Genomic DNA, 26,220 nt, shown 5'->3' on the forward strand with positions numbered 1-26,220 from the left:
TTTTCACTTTCATTCATCATACTGTTTTCCAGTTATTCTAAAATGATTCTTTTAAAATTTTACTGCAAATTGACCGGTCACCTGCTATTAAATACAGATGCCTAAATCTATACATAACTCCATCATTCCCCTTGCATCCAGACAAATGGACTGTCACAAATAACATGGACTTTCATTATCACTTTCATTTCAATGGGCAAACTACATTCTGGAGAGTCCCTTGCCTTACACATAGGTCTTCCTTTAAGCAAACATAACCATTCCTCATTTCCTACCTCCTAGCGATTTTCCTGCCGATGAACACTGAACGGTTACAGTGAAGAATCCCAGGGTCTATAAGTACGCACACAAAAGAATGAAACGAAATGAAAGCTGCTTACTTTGTAATCTCAGGTTGAAAGGGGAAAGGATATTTAAACTTGGCTAGCATATGAATTCTAAAAGCTCATGCACTGAAACGAAGACTTAAAATTACTATTTCTGGCGTTCTTCACTTCTACATAAGGAGCAATTCTGACTTACAGCTCTGCGTAACTTTGCCAAACTTCATCCTTGAGCCCCACCTTTGAAATCATACTTGATGTTAGTTTCTAGAGGCTGATCATTGGGTCTAGGTCATGACAATATTGGACAAAATCCACAATTCTATTCAATAGATTTTCTAATTCATATGAAACTGTTTCTCTTTGCTACATCTCTAGAATTTTGGTTAACTGAAGTGGAAAAAAGGTATCACTTAAAATCAAAAGTTGTAAAACATACTAAGGGGAAAAAACTACTAAAAAGTCAGCAGCTATATTTCTCCAATTGTTAGATGTGAGGTAAGTGCAACAGTGGAGTAGTCTCCCTGATAGGTTTAAGAAATGTCTATAGCAAGGTCTCTGTATTTCTCCAAAAAGAAAGGATGCTCAGGTTATGGTTACTTGTATCGTGAGGTTTTCCTCTCAGCTCTTACTGGGTAAGATACACAAAATGCAACCCCGACCCATTTTCTCACAGCAGGTTTTCTTCTGGTGAAATAAACAAGAAGCTTCATTTGTGGAAAAAAAAATACCAACAAGCTAACTCCAGCCAGCACATAGGTGAGCCAGATTGCAAGCAGTTGCTCAACACAAGCCCTGCAAAGAAGGACAAGGCTCAGCTACATTTTGGATAACATTCTACTTGGAGAAAAGCTGTGTAACCCCACCCACAAATTATTCCAGGCTCAAAAGGACCCAAAGAAATGTTTTTTCTACTCATGGTAACAAGTATGACTTCTTTTTTTTTGATTTATTTATTTATTATGTACACAGTGTTCAGCCTCCATGTATGCCCGCACGCCAGAAGAGGGCACCAGACCTCATTACAGTTGGTTGTGAGCCACCATGTGGTTGCTGGGAATTGAACTCAGGACCTTTGGAAGAGCAGTCGGTACTCTTAACCTCTGAGCCATCTCTCCAGCCCACAAGTATGATTTCTTAAAATTCTAGTCAGAAGTAAACACAGAGGGAACGCTCTAAGTATTAGCTTTATGTGATAAATGTTCATGAAACATTAGGCATTTGAAAAGGAATTATTTTCTCCTGGGAGCAGAATCAGCACTTTGAGGAAAAGTTTGATGTTTCACTGTGCACAATGCACTGGGCTAGGCACATGGGGAATATAAAACTGAACAGACATGGCCACTTCAAGGATCATTCGATAATGACATTTTGCCTATTAACTTTTTACCTCTGTTATATTTTCATAGATTTTGATGGGCTTTTACATCACAACAATCATGAAGTAATAGTTTGCTGTGATCAAGGCAGCTAGAGCCTGGTGTTCTGTTCCTGCCCTTCTGATCATAACTGAGTCACTCAACCATTTTCAGTTTCAATATTCTCTTCCATGAAGCGAAAATTGACCCAAGGATTCCCAAGGTTTCCAGTACTGGTCAAATGCTCTATTTAGGTGCCTTCCACGAGTTCTATAGTTCCAGTTTGTTATTGTTGTCCCCCACGACAGGATTCGTATTTAAAATGTGTTCATCAGGGATGGTAGGGATCAGTAATTTAACCTGATAGCATTTACTAAGAGAAGTTAAGGATTTCCTCCAATTTTCACTTGGACTCAGTATAAAGTAGTCTATTTACTCAAGCATATAGAATTGGCCTGTTAAGATTTAAATATGATCACTGATTCTTCAGGAATTTAAATCATAACTAAAATTCAATAAGTTACAAATTCATAAATCATTTGGTCCAACATCTTAAGGGGATGTACATGTTTATGCTCTAGTAAACTATGGTGTGCAATGAACAGCCACCCCAGAGGCAATTCCAGACTGACAGCCCATAGAACATATGTTTTGTTGACATAGCCTTTCAGTAATTGTGCGAGAATGTAGCTTACACGGTAGTAACATAACAGAATAAAAAGTTGACAGAATTTCTCAGAACTTTATCCCTGAAAGTCTCTCTGACTTTCTATTAAGAAGGGACTAACCATATGAACTTGTATTTAGGTGGTAGCAACCTCCTCAGAGCACAGGCTAACCTACACTTTGTCCTGTGCCATATTCAGCAATGCAAGTGGAAATGCAAGGAAGAAAATTAACCAACAGTGTCCATCTCCAGAGTTAACAATTAGGACCTCACCCACTGTGTCAGGAGCTTGGGCAATTCCCATAATATAGTCTGTACACTCGGAAACATTCTTGCAAACCCTGCTTACGATATACTCAATCAAAGCCAGTTGGCAATTACCCAGGGAAAGTGTTTCTTACAAGCCTTTACTAATGTCTATTATAATCTATAATCATCTCTCCAGGGCCGTCCTGGCTCCATTATAGCCAGATGCTGTCTATTTCTCCTTTCCTGTACTTAGGGACCATGATGATTCTCAGGGTCAAAATCCTCTATATTTGGAGGCAAATATCTGTCAAAATAAAGGTCTGGTGATTATAGGATCTACTGACCAACTAAGAATAGCTTTGTATCTATACACACACACAAACTCAATTTTGCCTCGATGGTTTCTCATTCTATACAAGAGCTGAGAGACAGAACGGAAGCACAGGCGAACTGAGGGCTCTTAACACTGGGCTCCCACACTCAACAGGGGTGCTGCGTGATCAGAACTGAGTCTTCAACTTCATGGAGAAATGTTTTCATGGCAAGAATCTGACCTAGGGAAAAATACCTGTCAGTCCCTGCAGAGGCCAAGATGCTGACTTCTTATAGCATCAAAGAAATGTGTTGGGTTTGTTTTAGGACTTAGGAATCTGTTTTCATAACAAAAGAGATCTGGTAATACTTATAAACAATTCTTTAATGTTTCTACTTCCCTCTGACTTGGATACAGATGGACACTTGATCTTTAGATTAAGACAGAAAACACACAGTGTTAGGAAACATTCTAGAGCTATTAGCAAAGTGTATTCTTCTTAATCCTTTACAGTACCTTCCATAATTGCAGGGAGTTCAGCTTCTCTCTTCTCCCTGCATGTCCCTTATCCTTCCTGATCTAAGACTGCAGCAAGTTCTCACGGAGCCAAGTTGTTTCTCTGCAAACCATTCACTGCACACCACACCACCCTCTAGCTTGAATCCTTGAGCTATCCTAGGTCTTCCTCAGCCACCAGCTTCCTGGAAAGGGCTCCTGGTTTCCACCAATGTTGTACTTAAATCCGTCATTCCCTTCAAATTTATCATTTTCACTTTATTGTATAATTATAAGGGAAAGAGCAAAAGAAATTTCAGGGGCCAAGTATAGGTATATGGAGGGCAAAATAGTCTCCAAAAGCCTATATGGTCAGTGCAACTCTTTATAAAAATTAAATGTCATAATTATAAAATTTAAATAAAAAGTGAAAATTCTAGATGATCATTTTCTTGTTCCTGGAAAATTAATCATGTTCTTCTAAACTGTTAATCATCACAGATATACAATTTCTTTCCCTTTCAATTTATTTTCATGTTTGCTTCCTAAAAACCTCATAAAACTCCCATACGTCATTTAAAAGTCAACACTCCCATTTTATAGTTGAGGAATCTAAGAGTCCACTCTGACAAGATGAATACTTTATGGATCTTTCAAGTGGCATAAAGTATAACTCAGAGGTAAAGATAACTTTGAAATGTATGAGAAACAAATGCTGGGAACAGTCTCTCTGAAGAGTTTTTTAGACACATTTTCTTCTAGGCCCTGGAAAAAGATAAAAATGATGGTTCTTATTTTCTGTGTAGCTCTATCCAAGTAGATCAGGATGCAGTGTGGTAGTTGTGTGTTAGAAAACTATTTTTAAATAAGACCTTGGAGAAAATGACCTTAGTATACAGGGTAAATGTCTAATGGTAAAGAAGGTTTTAGCTAAGAAAACAAGACAGTGTGATGATGAAGGCAGAGGGTAAAATATCTAAGGATGGAGGTTTGAGAAAGCATGCATCCCAGAAAGAAGGTTTTCCCAGGCAGTTCTTTTTTCATTTCTTTCTTCTCTTAGCTTAATAGGAAGAAAACACATGTTTGGCCAAGTCATGCATAGCCAGTTCACGACCCGTAATTCTAGGTTCACTGACTCTGGCTTCATGTAAAATGATTGTTTCATTCCTTTAGGAACTTCTGAACCCCATGATTGATTGATTTATTGACTGATGATTGACTGATTTCGAAGGCCTCTTCTACTGAGGTACATGGCAAATAAAACTCAAATCAAAACAAAAACTTTTCTCAAGAACATGCATTAAGCAATGATTTTTACCTCTCAAGTTTTTACGCCAAAATAACTGCCTTTGGAAACTCATTGGCCTAGGTGTTAGAAACAGAAATGAGCCTCTCAAGACAAGAAAGGGAGGGAATTGCCACTCTTGGCTAGCATCCAGTCTTGTGACCAGAAGAACAGAGGAGACCTTGATTCTAATCTTGTTACTGGTACCTGACAGAAGAGGAGGCAATAAACGTTAAAACAACAAAATCCACAACTCTTAAAAACATGTTCCATTTACCCTCTTGGTGGAGTGTTTCATGAACAACTCAGAACACGTGTAAAAACACTTTCAGTCCTTAAAATAAAGATCATGTAGATGCACGGGTGTGGCTGTGAGGAATCATGACTATTTTCTACATTATTTAATTTTCTCTGTGGATAAAAATACATATGTTTTGGCACTGATTGCAGTTCCGTTCTTATAATTGCCTTTTAGTTCCAATTAGCTTGCAAAATTCCCTCAGTGGCCTATTCAGGTATTCATAAATGACAACGCAGCAAATAAAGCCCCTGATCTAGGACACAGGGTCCTCACTGCTTCAAGATCTTTTAAACTAAGAAGAAAACACACAGGGAGCACTCACTCTATTGTAATGGAAATTGTAGATGGTACATTTGCTTGCCCACCCTCTACTCCATCTTTCCCCTGCCCCTCCCTCCATCTGCTTTCTGAAAATATAATCTGTATATTTTCTATGAAAACACTTCTTCCATGAGAAAGCCATTCCAGCATGAGAGATTCTCTGTCTTCCCATACAATATCACTGAAAAGCAACAGGTTCGCTGTCAGCGGTCAGACAGTGTGAACAGAATTGTTCTGTATGTTCTTTGAAAACAGTGGCGCCTTACACCTGCGCCACGAAATGCAACCCTAAACGGCAATTTCCTACTTGCTATTCATGTCATTTGAAGACAATTTCATATAGCTTTCAAGGAAAAGAAAAGACAAAGAAAGGAAGAAGACGCTGCCAAAATGAATCCCTTAGAAGGAAAGACAGAACACAGTGCATTTTCGCAGCTCAATTGACAATCCATTGTTTGAAAGAACTCACAATGAGAATGCAGAGAGCCCACTTACTCCAACAGAAATTACTGCAGGGATAATAACAATGTAGAGGAGACTAATATCTGCTCAAAGAAAGAGAGTCCCTGATACATCCTGGAGGGTAATTTGTATGCTCTAGGCATGGTGTGTGTGGAAAACATGACAGTCTACAATAAACTCTGACTTTCTGAATTAATGAGTAAAGTGACTTGCTTGAAAGAGAAAGCAGCTTAGAAAGCAAAATTTCTTGAAAATGTATAACTAGACCAAAGCTCGTAACTAGCACAAAAGTCCTTTGAAAGATTCAAATGCAAATTTATTTGTGGTAAGTGCTTCAAATTTTGCAAGCTAACCTCTGTGTGTGTGTGTGTGTGTGTTTTAAAATAAGATTTATGAAAACCTCTTAGCAAAAAAAAGTCAAAATAATGCATCCTCTGTCTTGATCATTTGGATTAGAAACTGGTGGCATTGTTTCTGATCCTTCCAATATGAAACACAGAGTGAATTAAATTCTGTAGGCAATGTGTATGTACTTGAATGGATAACTAAATAGACAGATGGACAGACTGATAGACCTGTCTGGATGGTTGGATACTGTTTAGTGACTGCATTATGATGTCACTGATATACTTTCCAGTGATCATCGTCACCCCACTTTTCATGTAATGAAGCTAAAGCACTCAGACTTGCCTGTTGAAGGTCACCACACCGGCTGGCAACAGCCAGTAAAATTCAGCAAAGGGATCTCCGATTTCCTAAGTGCTAGCATAGGAAGTGAAAACACTTCACTTGCTTATCTGGTGCTAATTATGCATAATCTCAAACGAAATGGGACAAGGTCCAAGAAGAGGTGCGTGAAACTGTATTGTAGTAATAAGGGTGGGGGGGCTGTGTCCCCGCCACCCGGCTGCCTGCTCGGCTAGCTTATGCCCCAAAATAATTACACGGACACTGTATTCTTTTAATCACTGCTTGGCCCTTTAGCTCTAGCCCTTACTGGCTAATTCTGATATCCCGATCAACCCATCTCTAATAATCTGTGAGCACCCGTCTTACCGGGAAGATTCTAGCCTATGTCCATCCTGGGTCGGAGCTTCATGGCATGCGTCTGCCTGGGAGCTGGGAGCATGGCGTCTCCCTGAGGCGTCTGCTCCCGAGAGGAGAGCTGTGGAGTCTGAGCTCACTTCCTCTTCCTCCCAGCGTTCTGTTCTGTTTACTCCTCCCACCTATCTTCTAACCAATGAGGACCAAGCAGTTTCTTTTTATTTAACCAATGACCTTCCTCCATCACTGTATTCTTGAAGCAATTAAAAAAATAGAATCCCTTAGAGGAACACACATATTGAAGGATGCAAGCAACAAAGTATGTGTTTTCTTTGAGCATGAAAATGAACAAGATATGTACATGGAGACCCCGTACACATACCTGCACACACAAAACTTTAAAAAAAAAACTCAACCAAAATATTCTTTATAAGAACCAATAAGAAGTAAATATGCTAATGTGTGTTTTAAAAGTAAAACATGACATTAAACTGGCCAGTTTTCTACTATGAACCTTCCAAATGTCTAATCTGTGAAACAAAAGTTTATTTAATCATGACAGCCTCCTTGAGGACTTTGTACATCTTTAATTTTTTAAATACAGAAAACAAATATGTCAATTTCATGTTTGGGGAAGCATATCTTTATGAAATGTTAATAATTTGAAACCATTCCCTTTATTTAGTTTCGATCCTAGCCAAAAATTTGAGTTCATTGGAACACCTTGGGGTTTTGGCAATGTTTCATAGGTTGGTTTTGACTCAATGAGCATATGAAAAGCTGGAGATAATACCATAATTACCATGGAATCATACCAGGTTGATCATCTACTCAGTGGCTCAAATAAGATTTATTTGGGGCTTAATATAAGCCTGGATTCAAACCAAGCACATTGTATCCTAATCTTTAAAAACAGGGTTGTATTCTGGTGTTATAAAGCACCCCACAGGTGCTTTTAATCAGTGTTAGGAACACAGCTCTGGTCTGTCCACCTTATGGTGACACCTAAAATGAAGTAACTCAAAGACCTTGTTAAAGTAACTGAAAGCCCTTACTCCAGCCATATTCAGTCACATGTGAATGACTTCCTTCTAGGATGTCTCACTCTGCTACTGTTCCTCCCAGTAAGTCCAGCTAAATAGCCCTTAAGTGACTTATAGGTACTCCTAAGACAAACCTGGCATATGTTATATCTAAGTCAGAAAAGCTAGGGGAATTTTTCAGATGTGTCTGCTAGTATAAACCTATTCCTAGTTGGTAGGAAGCATGAAAGATGCCTCTAAAATTTTGGGAGACCTAATGTCACACCAATGAGGGTTCATACCGGAGTGTGAGGGGATCAGAGAAGTTCAGAGCTAGTACTCAGTACATAAATGCTGTCCAGAATAAATGTGCTTGCTAAGTGTTCTCTGTTCTAGGCATTAACCACTCTTCTTCCTAACCATTAGGTCTGCATCCCACTAAGGAGCCATCATAGGCAAATTTTGTCATTTAGCGCTTCTCCCCATTTATCTCGTGACTCTCTTTCAGTATTTCCAATGCCTTTTTAGCACCACACCAGAAAATTTTCACAATCCAGGCAACTAAAGAGGAAGTGACAATTAATAACAATTTTCTTTTTGTCTAGAAAGAATAGAAGGCAGCACAATTTAGTAAAAAGAGTCTGAAGTCAACTGGAACAGAGCGTGAACAGTTCTGCTTTCAAGTATGCTGTAGGAAATGAAGTAAAGAATAAATGTAAATCTGCAAACATTATGAAAAATATTGAAAGCATCGCTTAAACCTACTGTGCTGTAAAAAAAAATAGTAAATACAATTTTAAAAGGTACAATTAAGTTTTATGTATCTCAGGCATCAGAAAAACAGGGACCAGAGAGCTTGCTTAGGAAAACATGATGTGTATAATCCTCTCTTCAACAGAGTGAAATGTCTGTGGGCACACACTGTGCAGGCTTCTAGGAGGCCTGCTGAGCCTTCCCCAGGATCTCCACTGTGGTCTCAAGCACACCACTGTTCAGGCACCACTTATGTGCCCCGATAGCTCCAATATTTTGTGCTTACCTTCACTGTCTTCTATTGATGTCTCTAGAATGAGAAATTGACTGGCTTTTAGCATCCTCAAGGACGGCTTACCAAGTGAGTTTATTATTAGCACTGCTCAGACAAACCCCACAATGTTTTCTGCCTGTGGTTCACTGTTACCTGAGTGTTCTATAGAGTGTTTTCTCTCTCTCTCTCTCTCTCTCTCTCTCTCTCTCTCTCTCTCTCTCTCTCTCTCTCTCTCTCTCTGTATTCAATTAGCATAGTCTCCTCTCCTGTATTTGAGTTCCATGCCTACTACAATGCAAAGCATCAGAAGTAACTGCACCTGCTCTAGGTATAACTTAAGGTCAGACAACTCCTGCTTTTCCATTCCCAGGAGGCAGCTGCAACATGCAAAGTCTGATCCTGAAACTACGATAGTGAACAGAAGTCTAAAAAGTTCCCGAGGAGGTGTCTGTGGTTGACAGCCTCCACAGAGTTCCTGACAGGTCCAGTCCCAAGTGTCCAGCTTAGGATTCTAGTCACTGCAGGCCCTCGGCTGTTCAGTATCATGTCAATACCACCTAAGACAGAAGAGCCATCTTACTAACCTAGAACATTTTTGAGAACCCACAAGGTGTTACTTAGTGTAAATAGACTGGAAAATTGTCAGGGACTTCATAAAACTAGAAAAATGCCCATTTCAGTAAGCATAAGGAATCTTGCAGCACTAACCATTATGTCGGAATGGTGTGTTGGGGCAGCATGAGCTCCTTCAGTGGTGAGAGGACCTCAGAAGACACAGCACAGAACGAAAGTTAAGGGCTTAGACTCCGGGTCAAGAATTTCTAGGTTTTATTCCCAGTTCTGCCCAGTAACTATGCAACTTTGGGCACATTACTCAACTTCTCGGTGGTCCTGCCTGCTTATATTTAAAATAAGGACTAAAACAGAAATTCTTTTTTTCCAGAATGTTTGTTACTAATATATGAGTTAATATATGTAAAATGCACTTATAAATCAACCTTGTGTCCAAAAACTGTAAATAAATATGAGCTGTTTGTACTTTTTTTTTTTTTGGTCACTATTATAAGGATTTTTTTAAATGCCGTGTTTTGTCTGACAATCGGGATGAAAGTAAGAAGTTAGACAGGATAAGAAAGCTAATGCAGGTGGGGCTTTTAGTGAGATGCCATAAAGTAGCAGGTATAAGCACATGGGGATTGTTCCAGTTTCCTTCATATTGATGAGATAAATGTGATAAAATGTCCAGTCAAGCAACTTTGGAATTTCAGTTTACAATTATAGGTTACAGTCTATCATTGTAGGAAAGTCAACGTGGAAACTTCAAAGAACTAATCATATCACATTCACACCCAAGAGCAGTGAGAAACCAATATAGGCATGCTCACTTATTTGCTTGTATTGAACAACTTGACTTGTCCACTTTTAGAGTTCAGGAACCCCTCACTAGGGAATGGTGCTTCCTACAGTGGCTGGGTTTTATATATCAACTGACTTAATCAAGACAGTTCCCTAATGACATACCCACAGGCCAACTCACTGTAGCCCATCCCTTATGGAAGCTCTCTTCCTAGGTGACTCTATACTGCATAAAGTTGACAATTAAAGGTAGTCATCACAAGGATGATGAGGGGTACATTAAACAAGAGAACAATGAGATAAGAAGTCAGAAAAGTAGCAAGGCTGCAGCACTGATTCTGTGGTTCATAAACGCCTACATTAGGGAAAAGAAACAGGAACACTTATGTGGCCAGAAAAAGAACACTGAAAGGCATTAATAAATTATTGAATCATATCTGAATTTTGCAGGAGTACGGAAGATGTCTATGTTAAACAAATTCTACAAGTGAGAATAGAAATTAAAGAAAACGCCAGATGTCACATGACACAATAGTCAGGGCAAGTGTCATAGTCTGAGCAGACATTTTACAATGGAGATGAAGAAATACTTTGAAGGTCATTTAGTAGCTAAAAAAGGAAAAACTGATGACCAAGAGATATACATAAGAAAGTGAGAGGGAAGACAGAATCTACAAAAATGTCAGACTTGAGTGTCGGAGGTAGATAAGTTGGGTGTTTGTAGAACCATAAGGATATATAATATTTAAGCAATATAAACAGTTATTTTTTACTTAAATGATATTCCACTGCTTATAAATAGAACATGCATGCTTTGTATGCCCACACAGAGTGTTTATCACAATTTATCATTTTATGGGCCATAAAATAAAGCTTAACTAATTTAGAATTATCAAATCATACAATCTATATTCTCTTGTGAAATGAAATTAGAAATTAAGACTATAATAACGATAACTTTTTAACCTGACTTTAACAACATGTAATAGATACATAAAGAGAAAAATCACAAGTTGCTATTACCCTGAATAATTTTTATATTTTTATATACCAATGGGGACAATCAATATCTTTTAAGCAAAGATATTAAGAACATTTGGAAAATCCCTTAATACCAGTAAATAGTCTCTTTTCTAAAATCCCAGAAGAAGAAATGAAAACATTCTGAGCCTACTAAAAGTAAAATGAAGTAGATCGGAGCCTAGGGAGGCAGTAGAAGTAGTGTTTGGAACTCCCAGGACTATCTGCCTGTTAGAAAAGGAAAGCAAAATAAAATACACAAGTCATAAACAAATGTGTTACCCTAAGAGTCTAAAAACAAAACTCTCAAACTGTTAACTAAACCCAAAGTAAGAGAAGAAAATAAGAATATTTCCAGGAGCAGCAATCTATAGTATGGAGAGAGAAAGAGAGAGAGAGAGAGGGGGGGGGGGAGGGAGGGAAGGAGGGAGGGAGGGAGGGAGGGAGAGAGAGAGAGAGAGAGAGAGAGAGAGAGAGAGAGAGAGAGAGAGAAACCATTGCCTACTTCTATGTTGAGACCAGTAGACATCATAGTCAATTTGTCAGACTTAACCAACAGAGCATCCAAGGAGAAAAGAACGGAGCTAGAAAGAAGAATAATGGCGCGGTGTCACCACTACAGACTCGAGATGCTAAATCAACAGTTAATATTATAACCATCAGGCCATTAAATTTAATGACAGATAAAACGTACAGATTCTTATAAAAAGACCAGCTATCTTATCTAACTGAAGAAAAATCAGATAAGGGCTGTCAGCTTCTTACTCATAAAGAAATTTACTTTGTACTTTAAATAAAATGTCCTACAGCCCAGGTAACATCATACTCAGTAGTAAAGAACTTGATGCTTTCCCTCAGATCAGAAATACAGCCATCATACACTTACCATCACTTGCACCTAACACCTTACAGATATTATAGCCATTGCCACAAGGTAAGAAAAAGAACTTAAAGGCATCTAGACTGGAAAGGATGAAGCAAACATAGTCGTTTATATAAAACCTCTGATAGGATACAATAAAGAAAACTCTAAGCCTAACTGAGAATAAGGGTAGTTACAAGGATAGAAACTCAATACAGAGAACAGTAACTGTGGGCTGGAGAGGTGGCCCAGGGGGTAAGAACACTTATGGCACAGGCATGAGGACCTGAGCTCAAATACTCTGAACCCATGTAACAAGCAGGGCACGGTCATGTACACCTGTAACCACAGCACTGTGGGAGGGGGAGACAAGTGTCTCACTAGCGGCTAGCTGAGTGCCAGGTTCACTGAAAGACCCTGTCTCAGGAGACTAAAGCAGCAGGTGATAGAGCAGGATACAGATTGTTTTCCTATGGCCTCCATTAGGATGAAGTGAAAGCCAGAACATCATCAATAAATATAAAACATGCTTGAGATGGGTGAATGTGTATATAACCTTGATCATAGTGATCTCACCACACATGCACAAAAAAAGCTATCAAATCATACACTTCAAATATGTATGGTTTATCATATATCTCAAAGCTCTTGTTTTTCCTAAGTGGCACTATTGATACAAGTTAGGTATAGACCTTTTAGGGTTCCAGACGGTGATTAGAACAAAAACAGACAAGACTGAGAAGACCCTGCTTCCCCAATGAGTTCACCTGTGAGTGGAAGAGACAGAGGGTGAGGGAATGAAGGAACCCAAAAGAACAAATGAGACAAAGTGTTGAGTTATATATTTTGAAATATGAGGAAAGTGCACACAGAAACATGCTATAGAAGAGATGCCATTGGACAAACTTAATAATTTATGACACAATCCCAGAGAACTTAGACAACAATGAGGACACTAAGAGAGACATACATGGATCAAATCTACATGGGAAGTAGAAAAAGACAAGATCCCCTCAGTAAATTGAAAGCATGGAGACCTTGGGGGAGGGTTGAAGAGGGGAGAGGCAGGGAGCAGAGCAGAGAAAAATTTAGAACTCAATAAAAATCAATAAAAAAAGAAAGAAAAATTAGGACAGAAAATTCAAACAGAAAGTCTTGAATAAGGGGATCTTGTGGGTACAAATGAAGCTGTTTTGTGTTTAGGTGGAAGGATTTAAGAGTTGAAATATTTAATTTGTTTTTTTTCTTTTCCTATTCTGGGAAGAATGATAAATGAGAAGAAAAATACTTGGGAAAAATGTTGGGATTTTGGGAAAGCCATTGGCGGCAGCAGGTGCAAGGATGGAGGCAGTAAGTGTTAGGTCTAGGAGCACTCTGAAGTGACAAGAGAAGAGTGGAACGGTTCAAATAAATAAGAGAGATGCCACTTTCATGTGCACAGTGCAAGTTTGTCCCATGGTCCTTCTCTGCGTCCTTTTCCTTTGTCCATGAACAAATTTCATTCGCATGCCACCCTTCCTACTTAATCTCAACCCCTCCCCTGTTATCTTCAACTACAGCAGATAGTTAACATGTTCTTCAACTTTATTGGTAAATATTTCTATGCATATAGACAATACAGGCCTCCTTAACAAGCCACAACATTCTGTTAGCCAGCTATATGAAATCTTAATACTAGACCATGTTTTACCTCAACAAAAATACCTAAATCAGATGTAGGCATCTTAGCAAAGAGAGGTTTTTATCACCAGCAAATATCAACAAAATCAATTACTTCTTTCATTTCATATATTTTTGAATAATGCCAAGAGAGTCTCTAAAATTTTTCAGGTACCATGCGTGAGTATGCAAACAGTCAAACAGGGCCCCACATGGCCACTGGCAAGTCAGTCAGGTATCTTCCATGGATTGAACTCTTAATATATGAAAGTTATGCATGCTGGATCATACCCACAGGTACTAGGTTTGGGAAAACGTTCCAGCCAAGTATGAATTTTTAATAAAAATGGTAATTATGACTCACAGCACTGACACTGTTTTTCCTTAGTGTTTTAACACTCATGGCCAACATGGGGGAAGTTTAATAAATAACCCTACCAACGCATGTAAGGTTTCCGAAGGTGAAGTGTACAATCAGCTTTTAAAGGCAAGAGTTTGATTTTGTATTCAATATAGTCAATCACCCTTTAGATCAGAATGGTTATCGTCTGAGTAGTACCTGCCAAAATGCACTGTGTGCATCGCCTCTCAGCAGTTCCACAGTGTCTCCTGCCTGGATATGCAATGGTGGTCCTTCGTGGAGAGCTGGGGGTGGGGTCCCAGTGTAGCTCCTAATGACTTGCATCTTTGGCAAACCTGAAAAAAAAAAAACAACACACTGTTTGCAATGGAAAGGGCAATGATGTGTGGAGGGTACAGGTGCGTTGAAGAAAGGAAAAGTAAAGTCCACTATTAGCATTAAAGTGTTTACTTCTGCCAGCTTCAAGGAAACATCCAAAGTACCACAGGTGGAATACTTCTCAACTTCCTCATCGCCTGAGATGGTGCAAGAATAAGACACATGCTTATCCCCCTGGTCCTTTATATACCTTTCCCTCCCTCACTGCCAGTCTCCTTTTGGTTGAAAAAAAAATATTTCTCTTTGAGCTGATGCCTGCTTCATAAAAAACACACCACGTTTTGGAAAAGAATCAATTTTTTCATCAGCTCTACCCTTTCTGCCTATTACTTTTCTCTTGGGCACTGGCTGATTTCATCACTAAGGAGGCTCACCCTTACTATGTATGTATCGCACTGCCCAGTAGAAGGCTCCTATCTTAAGGTTATCTTTGTAATTCAAAAGAAAAAAAAATAGGTGATGGATGTGTGACTGCAATTCTTGAGACATTTATATGGAGAAACTCTCTGGGCTCAAATTTAAGTTTGCAAAACAGAGCCAACAAATGGAACATGTCTAAGCCAATAGCATCAGCGATATTAAAAACACAGATCCATCCCTGTCTTGCATTTCCTTCCATGGGCAATGAGGGCCTTGGTTCAATATTTCATTTCAGAGAGCAGGCAGCTTAAATTATACAGGGGGCTAATTGCACCCAATGTTGCCCACAAATGTACAACCTCACAGTCACTTTTCATTTATAGATGCTGCTGCCCCTTCTAATAGAGAAATCATTCATAACCATCACCACCTCGTACCATTTGGGGGCATGAATTCTTAATTATTATACTTGAGGAGTGTTAATTCTCATGACTGGGGTGACACGGTAGAAGCACTGTACTCAGTATATGGAGGACCAGTGACTGTCGTTTGGTTCTGGGTATCCCAGATACTTCTCAAAGGCTACACGGAATGTTCCAGCAAAAAGTTTATAGAGATCTCAAAACCCTTCTCAATTATTATCTACTCCCCACCAAGAACAGGCGAGTTGCTATAAATGAAGCAGAACAAAAGTGTTGCTCAATGCATTCTTGTCCTTCCAGTCGGGAAGGTAGAGCCTGAAATCCGCTTGCCCTCCACTACAGCTCAGTTGCTATGGCTTTAAAGTTACAATATAAGTTGCTACATCTCCCCTTTGCTTCAGGGCCACAGAACCCCTGGAGGGATGGTGACTTTAATTCTACTTTAATTTTCTATGGCTAGCTTCCCTTCCGGATATTATAAGGGTAGCACCCTAATACAAACAACAGGCTTTATTATCTTTTCCCCAAGCAGCACCCCAAGTGAGTTCTTCAGGGCAGAACACTCATTGGACTTCCTTTCCACACGCTAAACGCCTGGACTACAGAGAGGGCTTATTCTATAGTCTATTAGATTGCTACTACGGCACCTCCCATACACAAATCCAATGTGAAAAATTGCAGGCTGCGAAGAAGGATTTCGGAGAACCTAGAATTCTTACTCTGCAGTCTGGGCTGCATAATGGGTCTTCCTACCTTTAGGCTCTGATTTGTACTTCGTCTGTTTTAATTTTGAATCGTCAATGCTTTGAAAATATCCAGTTTGGTAAATTCCCTGTGCAGTTTTGATTTTCTTCCACTTAAAAAATATGCTAAAGGCAAGAAAGACTAGTTTTTAAGCCTGAAATAACTCATCTGACCTTGAATAGCAAGGCCATTGGAGAGCTGTGACCTTCACTGCAGCTGTCTACGTGACACCTGATGGTAATGAGAGTTCTCTGATTGTCAACATGCCCAAGATAGACATTCTCAAAAAGAAATGATGAAAAATAAATACATACTTATAGATATTTAGAGAAAAACATTAACTTTGATGGCAGTTCACTACTTAAGCATATGTTAGAGATTATAATATAAAAAACTCCAGTTAGGATACAAGGCTATGAGAAGTCAGGTCCAGAGTGATGCTGTCTCGAGTCTATTTATATAGATTGGACTGCCATAATACACATAAAACAATAACACCGAAAATGGAAAAGAATACATAGATAAACATGGACAGATGAAGAAAAATGCTCTATGTAGCAAAGTGGTTATGAGGAAAGCATGGTGATACTTGTTCCTCCTTTATACCAGCTCCTATCTTTTTAGCTATTACTTTCCTAAGGGCAGCTGATCTAATTGCACACTAACAGAGACAAGTTGCTCAGCCTGTTCCTAAAATAAAAATGTGTTCAGTTGGCCAGATGAAGGTTCAGCCATGTCATTTTCAAAAGTACGTTGTAGCAAGTCTCGATTTAGTTACAAACCAACTGGCAAGTGCAGGGTTCTTCAACCGACATGCTTTATCCTTGGGAATTAATTGTAACCTTATGATAGAATAGAATTTATATATTTTGTCCTTTCCAGAATAATCTGTGGTATTTGTTTCTAATGGGTTAATACTTCCTATTTGACCACTATGTATTGTTAGAGCCACGGAACTGCAGAGATCAAAGGATAAAAGAATGAAACGAGGGCCAATTAATGAGATGAAAATGCTCACATTGCCTTTGCAGGCATTCAACACTGGTGGGAAGAATGGGTACTTCCCAAAAGACCCATCCCCCCAAAAAAAATAAAGAAAAAAAGAAGGCCCAGCAACATTGGCATGAACATAATCACAGTAATTGAAATTAAAATCTTACTAGAAAGAAAAGGAGGAATAGGTTAAATATTCCCATCAGCACTCCGCTATCAATTTGATACTTAGCACCACCTACTACCACAGCAGGTATCGCACTCCATAAATGAGATCAAGAACGGAGAGTGAGTTACATTTACAGATGTTTGCCCTGGGAATAGGCATTTGCTGTTGATTTAGTAGGAGGTCCTTCTCTCCTACCTAGAGCCTGCCAGACAGGTTCTAAACTCTTTTCGAAACTGACCAGGACAGAACAAGCCCTACTCATCCCCATGGCAACTCAGTCACTGTGCGGCATGCAGTTTATCATTTGTCTTACTAAAAGATTCTCTCCCAGTGTGGCCTGTCTCCATTGACCTGCCTCCCTCCATCTGGATTACTCCGAAGAGAGCAAATCCCTGTTTTATAGATCAGCCTTTCAAAAACTGTTCAAGAAAATCCCCACGTTCTAAAATAAAATAAAAATTATATTTTCCTTTGGCGGACTACACATCAGGAGCTGCTGAAATACAAAGACAAAACAAAAACAAACAGAACATGAACTATCAAAACAGAAACAGAATTTTCCTCATTGCTAATAATCAGAAACAAACAGTTGATGCTTCTCTTTGAAGATGACCAGAACCATACATTGCACTACATTTAAATCAACAGCTCACTCAGCAAAGCTCCTTCCCTGGGATTCAGAGCTACCTGCTCTCTGTCTGTTCTAAGACTATTATTAACAATGGAAATGCTCGTGCAAGCCCAGGGCTGCTCATCAAGGACTGAGATTTCATCCTGCGACTGCTCTCGGGCTCAAACAGCAAACTAACCACGTGCTATTTTAATAACTGCATTGGGCCATCTTGGAACTTCCCTGAACGTTATAGAATTATCTCTATCTAAGGGAATATTGTGAAATAGCTTAGCCAAAGTTAGAATCCCCACCGAATGTTTATTTTGGCTTGCTTCGCTCCCTACAACAAATTATTACGTAACAAATATGTAACGCCTTAAATATTTAACCCGTGGCAAATTTTTCTCTTTAAGTTTGAACACACTGGTAATTGTGCTTTAGTTTATGCTCAAAGAAAAGATCCCAACCCATCCTTACGAATCCAGCACATTAAAGAAATGGCATCATTACAATGACCAAACTCCTGTGACATCCATAAAGTTCTGCTTAAACAGAACATGTGTAAGGACATACAACACTAAAGTTACAAACATAACATCGACAACAACAAAATACAAGTGCTTTTAAAGGAGAACCTGAAACTTTCCAAAACTGATTTCAGTACCGTTAGGAATGACACACACTAAGACCTCTAAACACTTTTTAACATGTTAATTCTCGGGAGAATATTAGAAACTTGTCAGATTAAAAACTATTTCACTGGCAATTTTCACTCAAACCCATAAACATCAGTGAAAGCAACAGTATCAGCCTGCACTGCATCCTGTAAACAGGGAGAAGTGGTGGCTTTAATACAGATTAACATCTAGTCACCATGCTGAGGTCCCTGCCCGGACGCAATGGGCCACCACAGGCTGATAACTTAGAGAGGGAGGATGCCTAGTGAACAAACAGGCTGTCAGTAATGAGGTGGCCTTTCACCCCTGGGTCTTGATTTAAAATATAAACACCGCCACATTAAAATATAATTAGTCCTACAAGATGCCAGAGGATGTGCTTGGTTTATCCTAAGAAGCTGATCACAGGCATAACTAATTCACTCATTCTTGTAGTGTTGTGAGTACTCCGCAGTGCGGCACACAGAACAAGAACAAGACTCCTGCCTTCACCAGCCTGTGGGTCGCCTTCAGAACACACAGGCGGCAGAATACAGAAACAACTGTACACTAGGTCATGGATTCCCTTACAGGGGGATGTCTAAAGAATTTTAGAATTACTATCCACAGGATTTTTAGAAAAAAAAATTTAGTTTAGTTAAGTCTTGGGTAGGCTAATCCTGAGAAATGTGTTTTATCATTTACTATTAGTCTTGGCTGGGGCTTCCAAATTTTGGGCAGGCTTTGAAATCTCCTCTTGTAGATACACGTCTGAAGCCCATGACCAGCGTTCACTGTGAGGAAACTTGCTTTTGAGACAACCACAGTGCCGTAATTAGTGCTGACCGCACTCCAACAAGTCTCCTTAAGCAACACACAGGGCGCTGGAAACTGTCCAGTGGGGAAGAAAGTTCGCAGTGTACGTGAGGACCTGTATTTGGATCCCAAGCATCCATGTGAAAACACTGGGCAGGGCCGTGAACCTGTAACAACAGCCCAGGGGTTTGGGGGTAGACAGGGGGATCACTGGGAGTTGTTAGATACCCAGGGTTAGTGAGAGATTCTCTCTCAAGAGAATCCAGAAGACTGGTGAAGTGGGGCTCACTTGTTATCCTCCTCCTTTGGCCTCCAACCACATGCACAAACAACACACACACATACAAACAACAGAGAGAGAGAGAGAGAGAGAGAGAGAGAGAGACAGAGAGAGAGACAGAGAGAGAGAGAGAGACAGAGACAGAGAGAGACAGAGACAGAGAGACAGAGAGAGAGACAGAGAGACAGAGAGACAGAGACAGACAAAGACAGAGACAGACAGAGACAGAGAGAGAAGAAACATCCACACAAAGTTTATTATCAACTCAGTGACATCTGGGACCCCCTGAAACAATCTTTGCATCAGGCTCTCTAGGACTAGGCTGGGTGGGGGATGCCAGGCTTCCCCTGTGTTCCACACCTTCCAGGGTTCTTTCCAAGAGAGCTCTGCTCCTTCCTGCATTTGTAGTCTTCCTTGAGATGCAAAAGGAGCTTCAGGATGGAAACCATCTGCTCTGACATAAGCAAATAATTTGATGAAAAAAAAAAAACTTGCTCTAAAGAACTAATTGTTCAGAGAAGGAACACTTCCCATCAATGATTTTTTTTTAAAAAAAAATCATCTTAGAGAAGCCTCCTTTTATAAACTATAATGAGTCAAATGAAGGCAGCAGTCATTGCTCATATACAAACAAGGATTAGGCATAGAAGCCTTCCTTCAACTTCATAAACAGATTAGTCACCCTCTGGTATTGCCTACTGAAGTATTAGTGAGCCGAGGATTAGCAGTAAAAGATATACTAACACCCTTTTAAACTGATTTTTAATGGATTAAAAAAGACATTGTAGCCAACTGGGTTTCAAAAAATATACATTCCTGTGGACTACTTTAACATTGCAGGTATGCATCTTAGTGACAAAAACAAAACAAAACTAATGATTTATAAAATCTTGATGTCAGACCAAAGGTCTGGGAGGACATGCTGGAGATGCCTAGTGGATGTTCATTCCTAGGTGGGTGAGGGCTACCATTTGAGCAGAGCTCTAAGCTGTCTCATTGGGCCTTTAATGATCAAAAAGAACACTATTGCATGACTTCAAATAACAGGAGCATCGCCTAGCCTAACCACCATATTTTTCACAGTATAAAACCAAGAAACAAAAGATAAGTGCATGGTTAGAAGCAGCGACTAAGCTAGGTTCAGCGTTGCTCTTGGTTCAGCTCCACTTTCCTCAGTCTAACACCCCACAGAACACGAGACTGTGTCTGAGCCACAGCTCCCACCCCTGACCATGCTCGTTTCAGCACGGCCTGACCCCTTAGACATGGGGCAAAGAGGGAGACAACTCTCCTTCAAGTGGTGCAAGATTGAAACGCAGAAAGATCGCCTCGAATGCTAGGCAGAAAGTGGCAACTCCTACTAGGGTATTCTAATGACAAAGTTTCCAAAAGCTTAAATGAAAAAATTTAAAAATCTTAATTACTAAGTAACTAGGAAAAAAAATCTATGAAACTCGGCCCTGGAGAAGCTACATGCAGCTTGTCTGTGTGTCTGTAGGTCTGTGGGTTTGTGGGCATTCAGCTCTATCTGACTAAAATTATTATCATTTAAGCTACATCATTATGTACTTCCGGCCACATCTGAGTGTCCCAAACACGGCAATCAAGCCAAAGGTTATTAGAAGAAGCATGTGAGATACCAGTTGCTTAGAGGAAACAGAGGAACTGCCCAGTGGGTACTTCTTATCGGGGAATGATGGGCCTGTTGATCAAATTTATTCTAACATCCATGTAAGCATGCTGGATAGAGAAGCCAGCAGGGAACAGTGATTACTGACTTCAAAGAAGAAAAGACACTTGGATCACTATTTTCTGAAAAGATCTTTTCAAAGCCTCCTGTGCTGTCCTTCATAGAAAGCAGAGAAATCCAGAGTGGCTTCCTAGATGTCTTAGTAGGTTGTTTTCTCTCTCTCTCCAAAAATAAACCCTTGTCTTTCCCAAAGCAAATGAGTATGTTTCTTTCCTGCAATTAAAATGAAGCTGCAACAGTCCATTCATGAGAGATACCTAAAGGACAAAACAACAGAGCTACAGCAAAATTGACTAAAGGTGCTCCACACCCTCCTTTCCCCCTTTGTTTTATGGGTCCATGCATTTTTCTCAACAACTTTTCAAGTCACTCACTTGAAGAGATTGGCATAGGCAATGGGAATACAGCTATAAATATGCCTTACCATGTGTGTATGTGTGTGTGTGTAACAATAATTAATGGAAAAAAGAGGCTGTATATTTGAAAGAGAGCAAAGAGGGGTATATGGGAAGGGAAGAAAAAATGTCTAGTTTTTAAAAAGAAAAGAAATAATTAAAAATAAAAATTTTAATTTAAATAGAATACTGATTTTAGAAATGATATTGCTATTTCTTTGTCCTTCAAAAACTCAATTACTTTTCCTTCCCCTAGCAATTAAAAATCACTGCTTTTCCTCATCATCCTCTTTCCTTCCTTAACTGTGGAATGGTTGGATGAATGCTCTCACTAAATGTTTAACTTCTCATCTTATTTTACATAAACAATTTAATTTTCCTTAAATATCAACATTATATTACTACTTCAGCCTGTTCAAATGAATCATAATAAGCTACCCCCATGGTGAGACACATACTTCGTTTTAGTCATCTGAAAAACACTAACGAAATGGTAGCTGCATTTTAAGGGCATAATAAAACACAAAAGTAACAATGATTAAAATGTAAACTGTGAACTACAAAGAAAAATATGTTGAAATAATAAATTGTGCCAAGAAATCATGATTCATCTATAAAATGTCTATGGTTGTAAAAGCAAGACTAACAAAGAGGGTTCAGAATGGAGAGTGGGTGGGAAGGTGGGGGAGGCGTGAATCTGGATCTGGGGTTGTAGGTACAGGAGGGATGGGGGATGTATATAATCAAAATATTTTGTATTTATGACATTCTCAAAGAATAAAAACAACTTCGAAAATGAATACGCGCATTTGTGTACATGTACACATGAGCGCATGTGCATGCATGTGTGTGCGTGTGTGTGTATGTGTGTGTGTGTGCACGCACCTCAGTAGGGAGGGGCAACCTCTAAAGGAGATGAGAAGAACTGAATTCTGAAGATGTGAATTGATGCATACGAATGTGAGCTCCTTGGGGTGGCTAATGCATGTCATTTACCACCGTATCATTATCATCACTCTCAGTGTATGTTACGGATGAGGTTAGATAAATGCTTTTAAATAACAAATTTGTTCTCTAAACTCACAGAAAGAAAAGGATAAAATGCTGTCTGTGACCTCATTGCTTGATAAACAGAACACCACAGATTCTAATACTCTAATTGTGGTAAACACTTTTTTTTTATCCTGGTAATCCTTCCACATTTGAAAAGCACCGAGGCCTTGCATAGAAAAGACATCCTGACCTAGAACTTTAGGTTTTGTTTCATTTCTCAATTAAAACATCAGGGACTGTTGACACAAAGTTCACATGCAATTGCAGATTACAAAAGCACCTGAATATAAAACACCTTCTAACGCAGCCCATCATTCTATAGCTGAACTACTCATTTCCCACTAACGTTGTTCACCATAAAAAATTGATGACCCTACTAGCAGTGACCTTTTCCTCACTTGCTCTATAGTCTGGTGATTTCACTGCTTCTTCAGTGAAGACAGACTCTCTCAAGGAAATGAACAAAACTGTTCTTAGCCAGTCTTTCATTTTTCATCCCACCGCCTATGTATGGCATACACAGTGTTGAATACAGGGATTGTCTAGTGGGGGTGTGATTTAAATACAAAGAAGGCAGTTATCTATAATGTCAACATACTTGAAATCAGTATTAAACACGATGCTAGAGCAGAAAGGTCTTATCAAGCTCATGTGAGAGAGACAGTGGGTAATTATTCTGTTTAGAACCAAGCATTTCCTATGCATCCTTAAATAGTAGCTTCATGAAAAATTACTAACAACTCTGCCCAACCCATTCAACATTTATTTACTGCCTCATTCCTACCTATTTTGGGAGATATATCCCTTTTGGAAAAAAGTAGGCATAGTATTATTTTAGGTTTTGCAAGAAAAAAAAATCATGTTTTCCCTTTTAAGTTGTGAACATAAATAGTGGTGGTTAAAAGCCTATATTTTCTTCTGTTAAAAATGTATTACTTTCTATAACTTTTTGTATATTAAGAAATTACAAAAACTACTTCTGCAATTCATTCAACTTTGTTTTGCTAACCCCTACCTGGATCATTAATGAAAATATACTAACAATGCATGGTGATCTTAGGGAGAAAACACGACCTTGCAGGGGTCTAATGCGAATTTTCAAACAGGCATTTTAGTACTTCATTTTTTATCACCTGCGAGGATTAAGAATTGATGACAATTGTTCTTAAAACTACCACTAAAAATAAAAATTATGGCAGTGTGCTGCTGTTTTATTACCACTGATAATTAAACAACTTACAGAATAGGTAAAACAGAATCCAGGAGAGAAATCCAGGGTGCTCAGATGAGGACCTGGAGAACTGTATTACTTCTCAAATTCAAAGAAATGTCAGGAGATATTGCATCAAGAAGATGAACTCATAAGCCACTTATATGGTCTGGTGATTTCATCACGTATACCAGATAGAGCAGGCCCTTTGCTGACTTCTCTGTTGCTTCTATTTCTTTTTCTATCTCCTGAATAGACAGATCCTTATAGATTATACATCTCTGTTTCTGTCAGATTTTAATGATACAAAATCGATGGCTTTGTACAAGACTGCGGCAGTAAGTCTGAAAAGAGTTTGAAGAGTTGGTAAGGACTTCCCTCAACCCACAGTGTTTTGGAGTCTATGTATGTTTAAAACGCATCCATCTTGAGGTTTGTTTGTTCCTTGGCTTATCACCAAAAGGCCCGTCTACTTAGAGTTTGTAATTAGAAGAAGACAGAGAGAAATGTTCTAGGAGAGGACAGCCCAGTGGCCAGGAAACCTTGAGCAGAGATACTGACACCAAGGAGGTCACAACTGTTGAGGGTAGCAGACTCTACGCTGGAACTCACGTGTAAGCAGACAGGAGTCAGATGCAAGGAAGAATACTTCACTGGAATCACACATAGGACCATCTCTGAGTGTAGGACTAGCTTCCTCAGGACTCCACAGTCCCATGACAGACGTGGAGAGGGTTGATTCAGATGTTGATAAAGACTGGCTGAATATTGGGCCACAGAAACTCTCCTAATTGGGTAAGGAACACACAGAAAGGACCAGCGAGCAGAAAGCTGGCCGGGATCAAAGGATAGAATGTCTCTAAGAGTGGAATGAGAGAATGAGTTTTATGAATGGAATAAAACAACCCTGGGAGATGACAAGGCTGCATGGCTAGAGCTACGACACAGCTAAAAAAAAAAGAAATAAAAGGAACTTGTAACTATGGAAATGGGACCTTTTAAATTAGGATCTAATAAGTCAAAATGTTATGTTAAATGTTTTTACTGCAAAGCACATATGAATGTATTATGCTATCTTTTTAGTAGGCTTAAAATATATTTTTGAATTTTATTAAAGACTCTTTGATGAAGGACTACACTTCAAAGCATTTTAAATTGCTTTTAAAGGGGAGCTATGCAGCCTTTATTTACCATGAACGCTACAGGAAACACATAGTATAAATAGTATCTTCAATGAATAAAATTAACAAACGCGACTTGCTATGTGCTAAAATATTGTTGCTGCAACTCACTTTATTTAAATCGCCACCATTTTATTTTTATCTACATTTGATGTGCGAGAGGCAACGATGACAGCGGAAAACGCTCAACTGTTAATGAACGTGAATTTCTGTGAAATAATGCCTCTAGTTCCCTGTGCTGACAGCAATGTCCTTTCCTCCACTACACCTTTGGCCGCTTGTGACTGTCCTGTAATAAGCTTCCCAGGAAATGTCCTCCGAGAGAAGAAAATGAATAAAGGCTGCTCCTCCCTCACCTCCAACCTCAGCACAGCCTACAACGCACGATGCAAGCAAGACAATAACTTCTTTGCCTCAGTAATTAAAGTAAGATTTCATCTTATGAAACAAAGCCATCTAACAAAGGTTAGGTCAACACAAGTATCAAAGTGACATTTATGAGCAAATTCCACATCCTTAAAGTCATGGCCCCCAAATGAGACTCTGTATGTTTTTAAGCAAAATTTCATATTTCACAACCCACATTCTCTTTGCTTTTCCCTTTTTGGCTACTTCAGGTTATGAGCACTGTGGACGAGGGGTGCTCAGAAAGAACTGTTACGCACGAGGTCTTCATCCTTCCTGACATTCAGAGTTTATAATCTTATATATCCAACAGTAGTTTATATATCCTGGAGCACATAGGTACACAAGATAAAACAAAGCTCATGATGCTTGCAGACAGTGACAAGTTTCTGGGATTCATAGAACACAGCTCACGATGAAAACGCTATTAATCATAAACATGAAACAGAGCCAAAAATTAAAATAGCACTTCCATATTTGTTATTCAGTGATACTTGTTAGCACTTCACAGGTGTGGTCAAAAATGTTCATCCAAGCACTTTATCAGTGGAACTTCCCAAGAGAGATGGCAAGTTAACTGCTGTTAGGGGAGCCCACAAGTGAAACGTAACCAGAAAGCTGCCATGTGGGTCTTAACTTTGACTTGGGCATTTGGAACTTACATGAGAAT

At 39.2% G+C, this 26,220-nt stretch overlaps 1 protein-coding gene across 2 annotated transcripts in view; it reads right to left on the reverse strand.

Moving 5' to 3' along the window:
* Vav3 (vav guanine nucleotide exchange factor 3) overlaps positions 1-26,220 on the reverse strand; it is a 313,297-nt gene that overhangs the window by 42,689 nt on the left and 244,388 nt on the right. For both annotated transcript variants that reach the window (XM_075981573.1, XM_075981572.1), the window contains exon 20: positions 14,324-14,460. In XM_075981573.1, coding sequence (XP_075837688.1) covers positions 14,324-14,460 — 137 coding nt within the window. The remainder of the gene's footprint in view (positions 1-14,323; positions 14,461-26,220) is intronic.

This window comes from Microtus pennsylvanicus, chromosome 7 (genome assembly GCF_037038515.1).
Source record: "Microtus pennsylvanicus isolate mMicPen1 chromosome 7, mMicPen1.hap1, whole genome shotgun sequence".
Lineage (NCBI taxonomy): Eukaryota > Metazoa > Chordata > Mammalia > Rodentia > Cricetidae > Microtus > Microtus pennsylvanicus.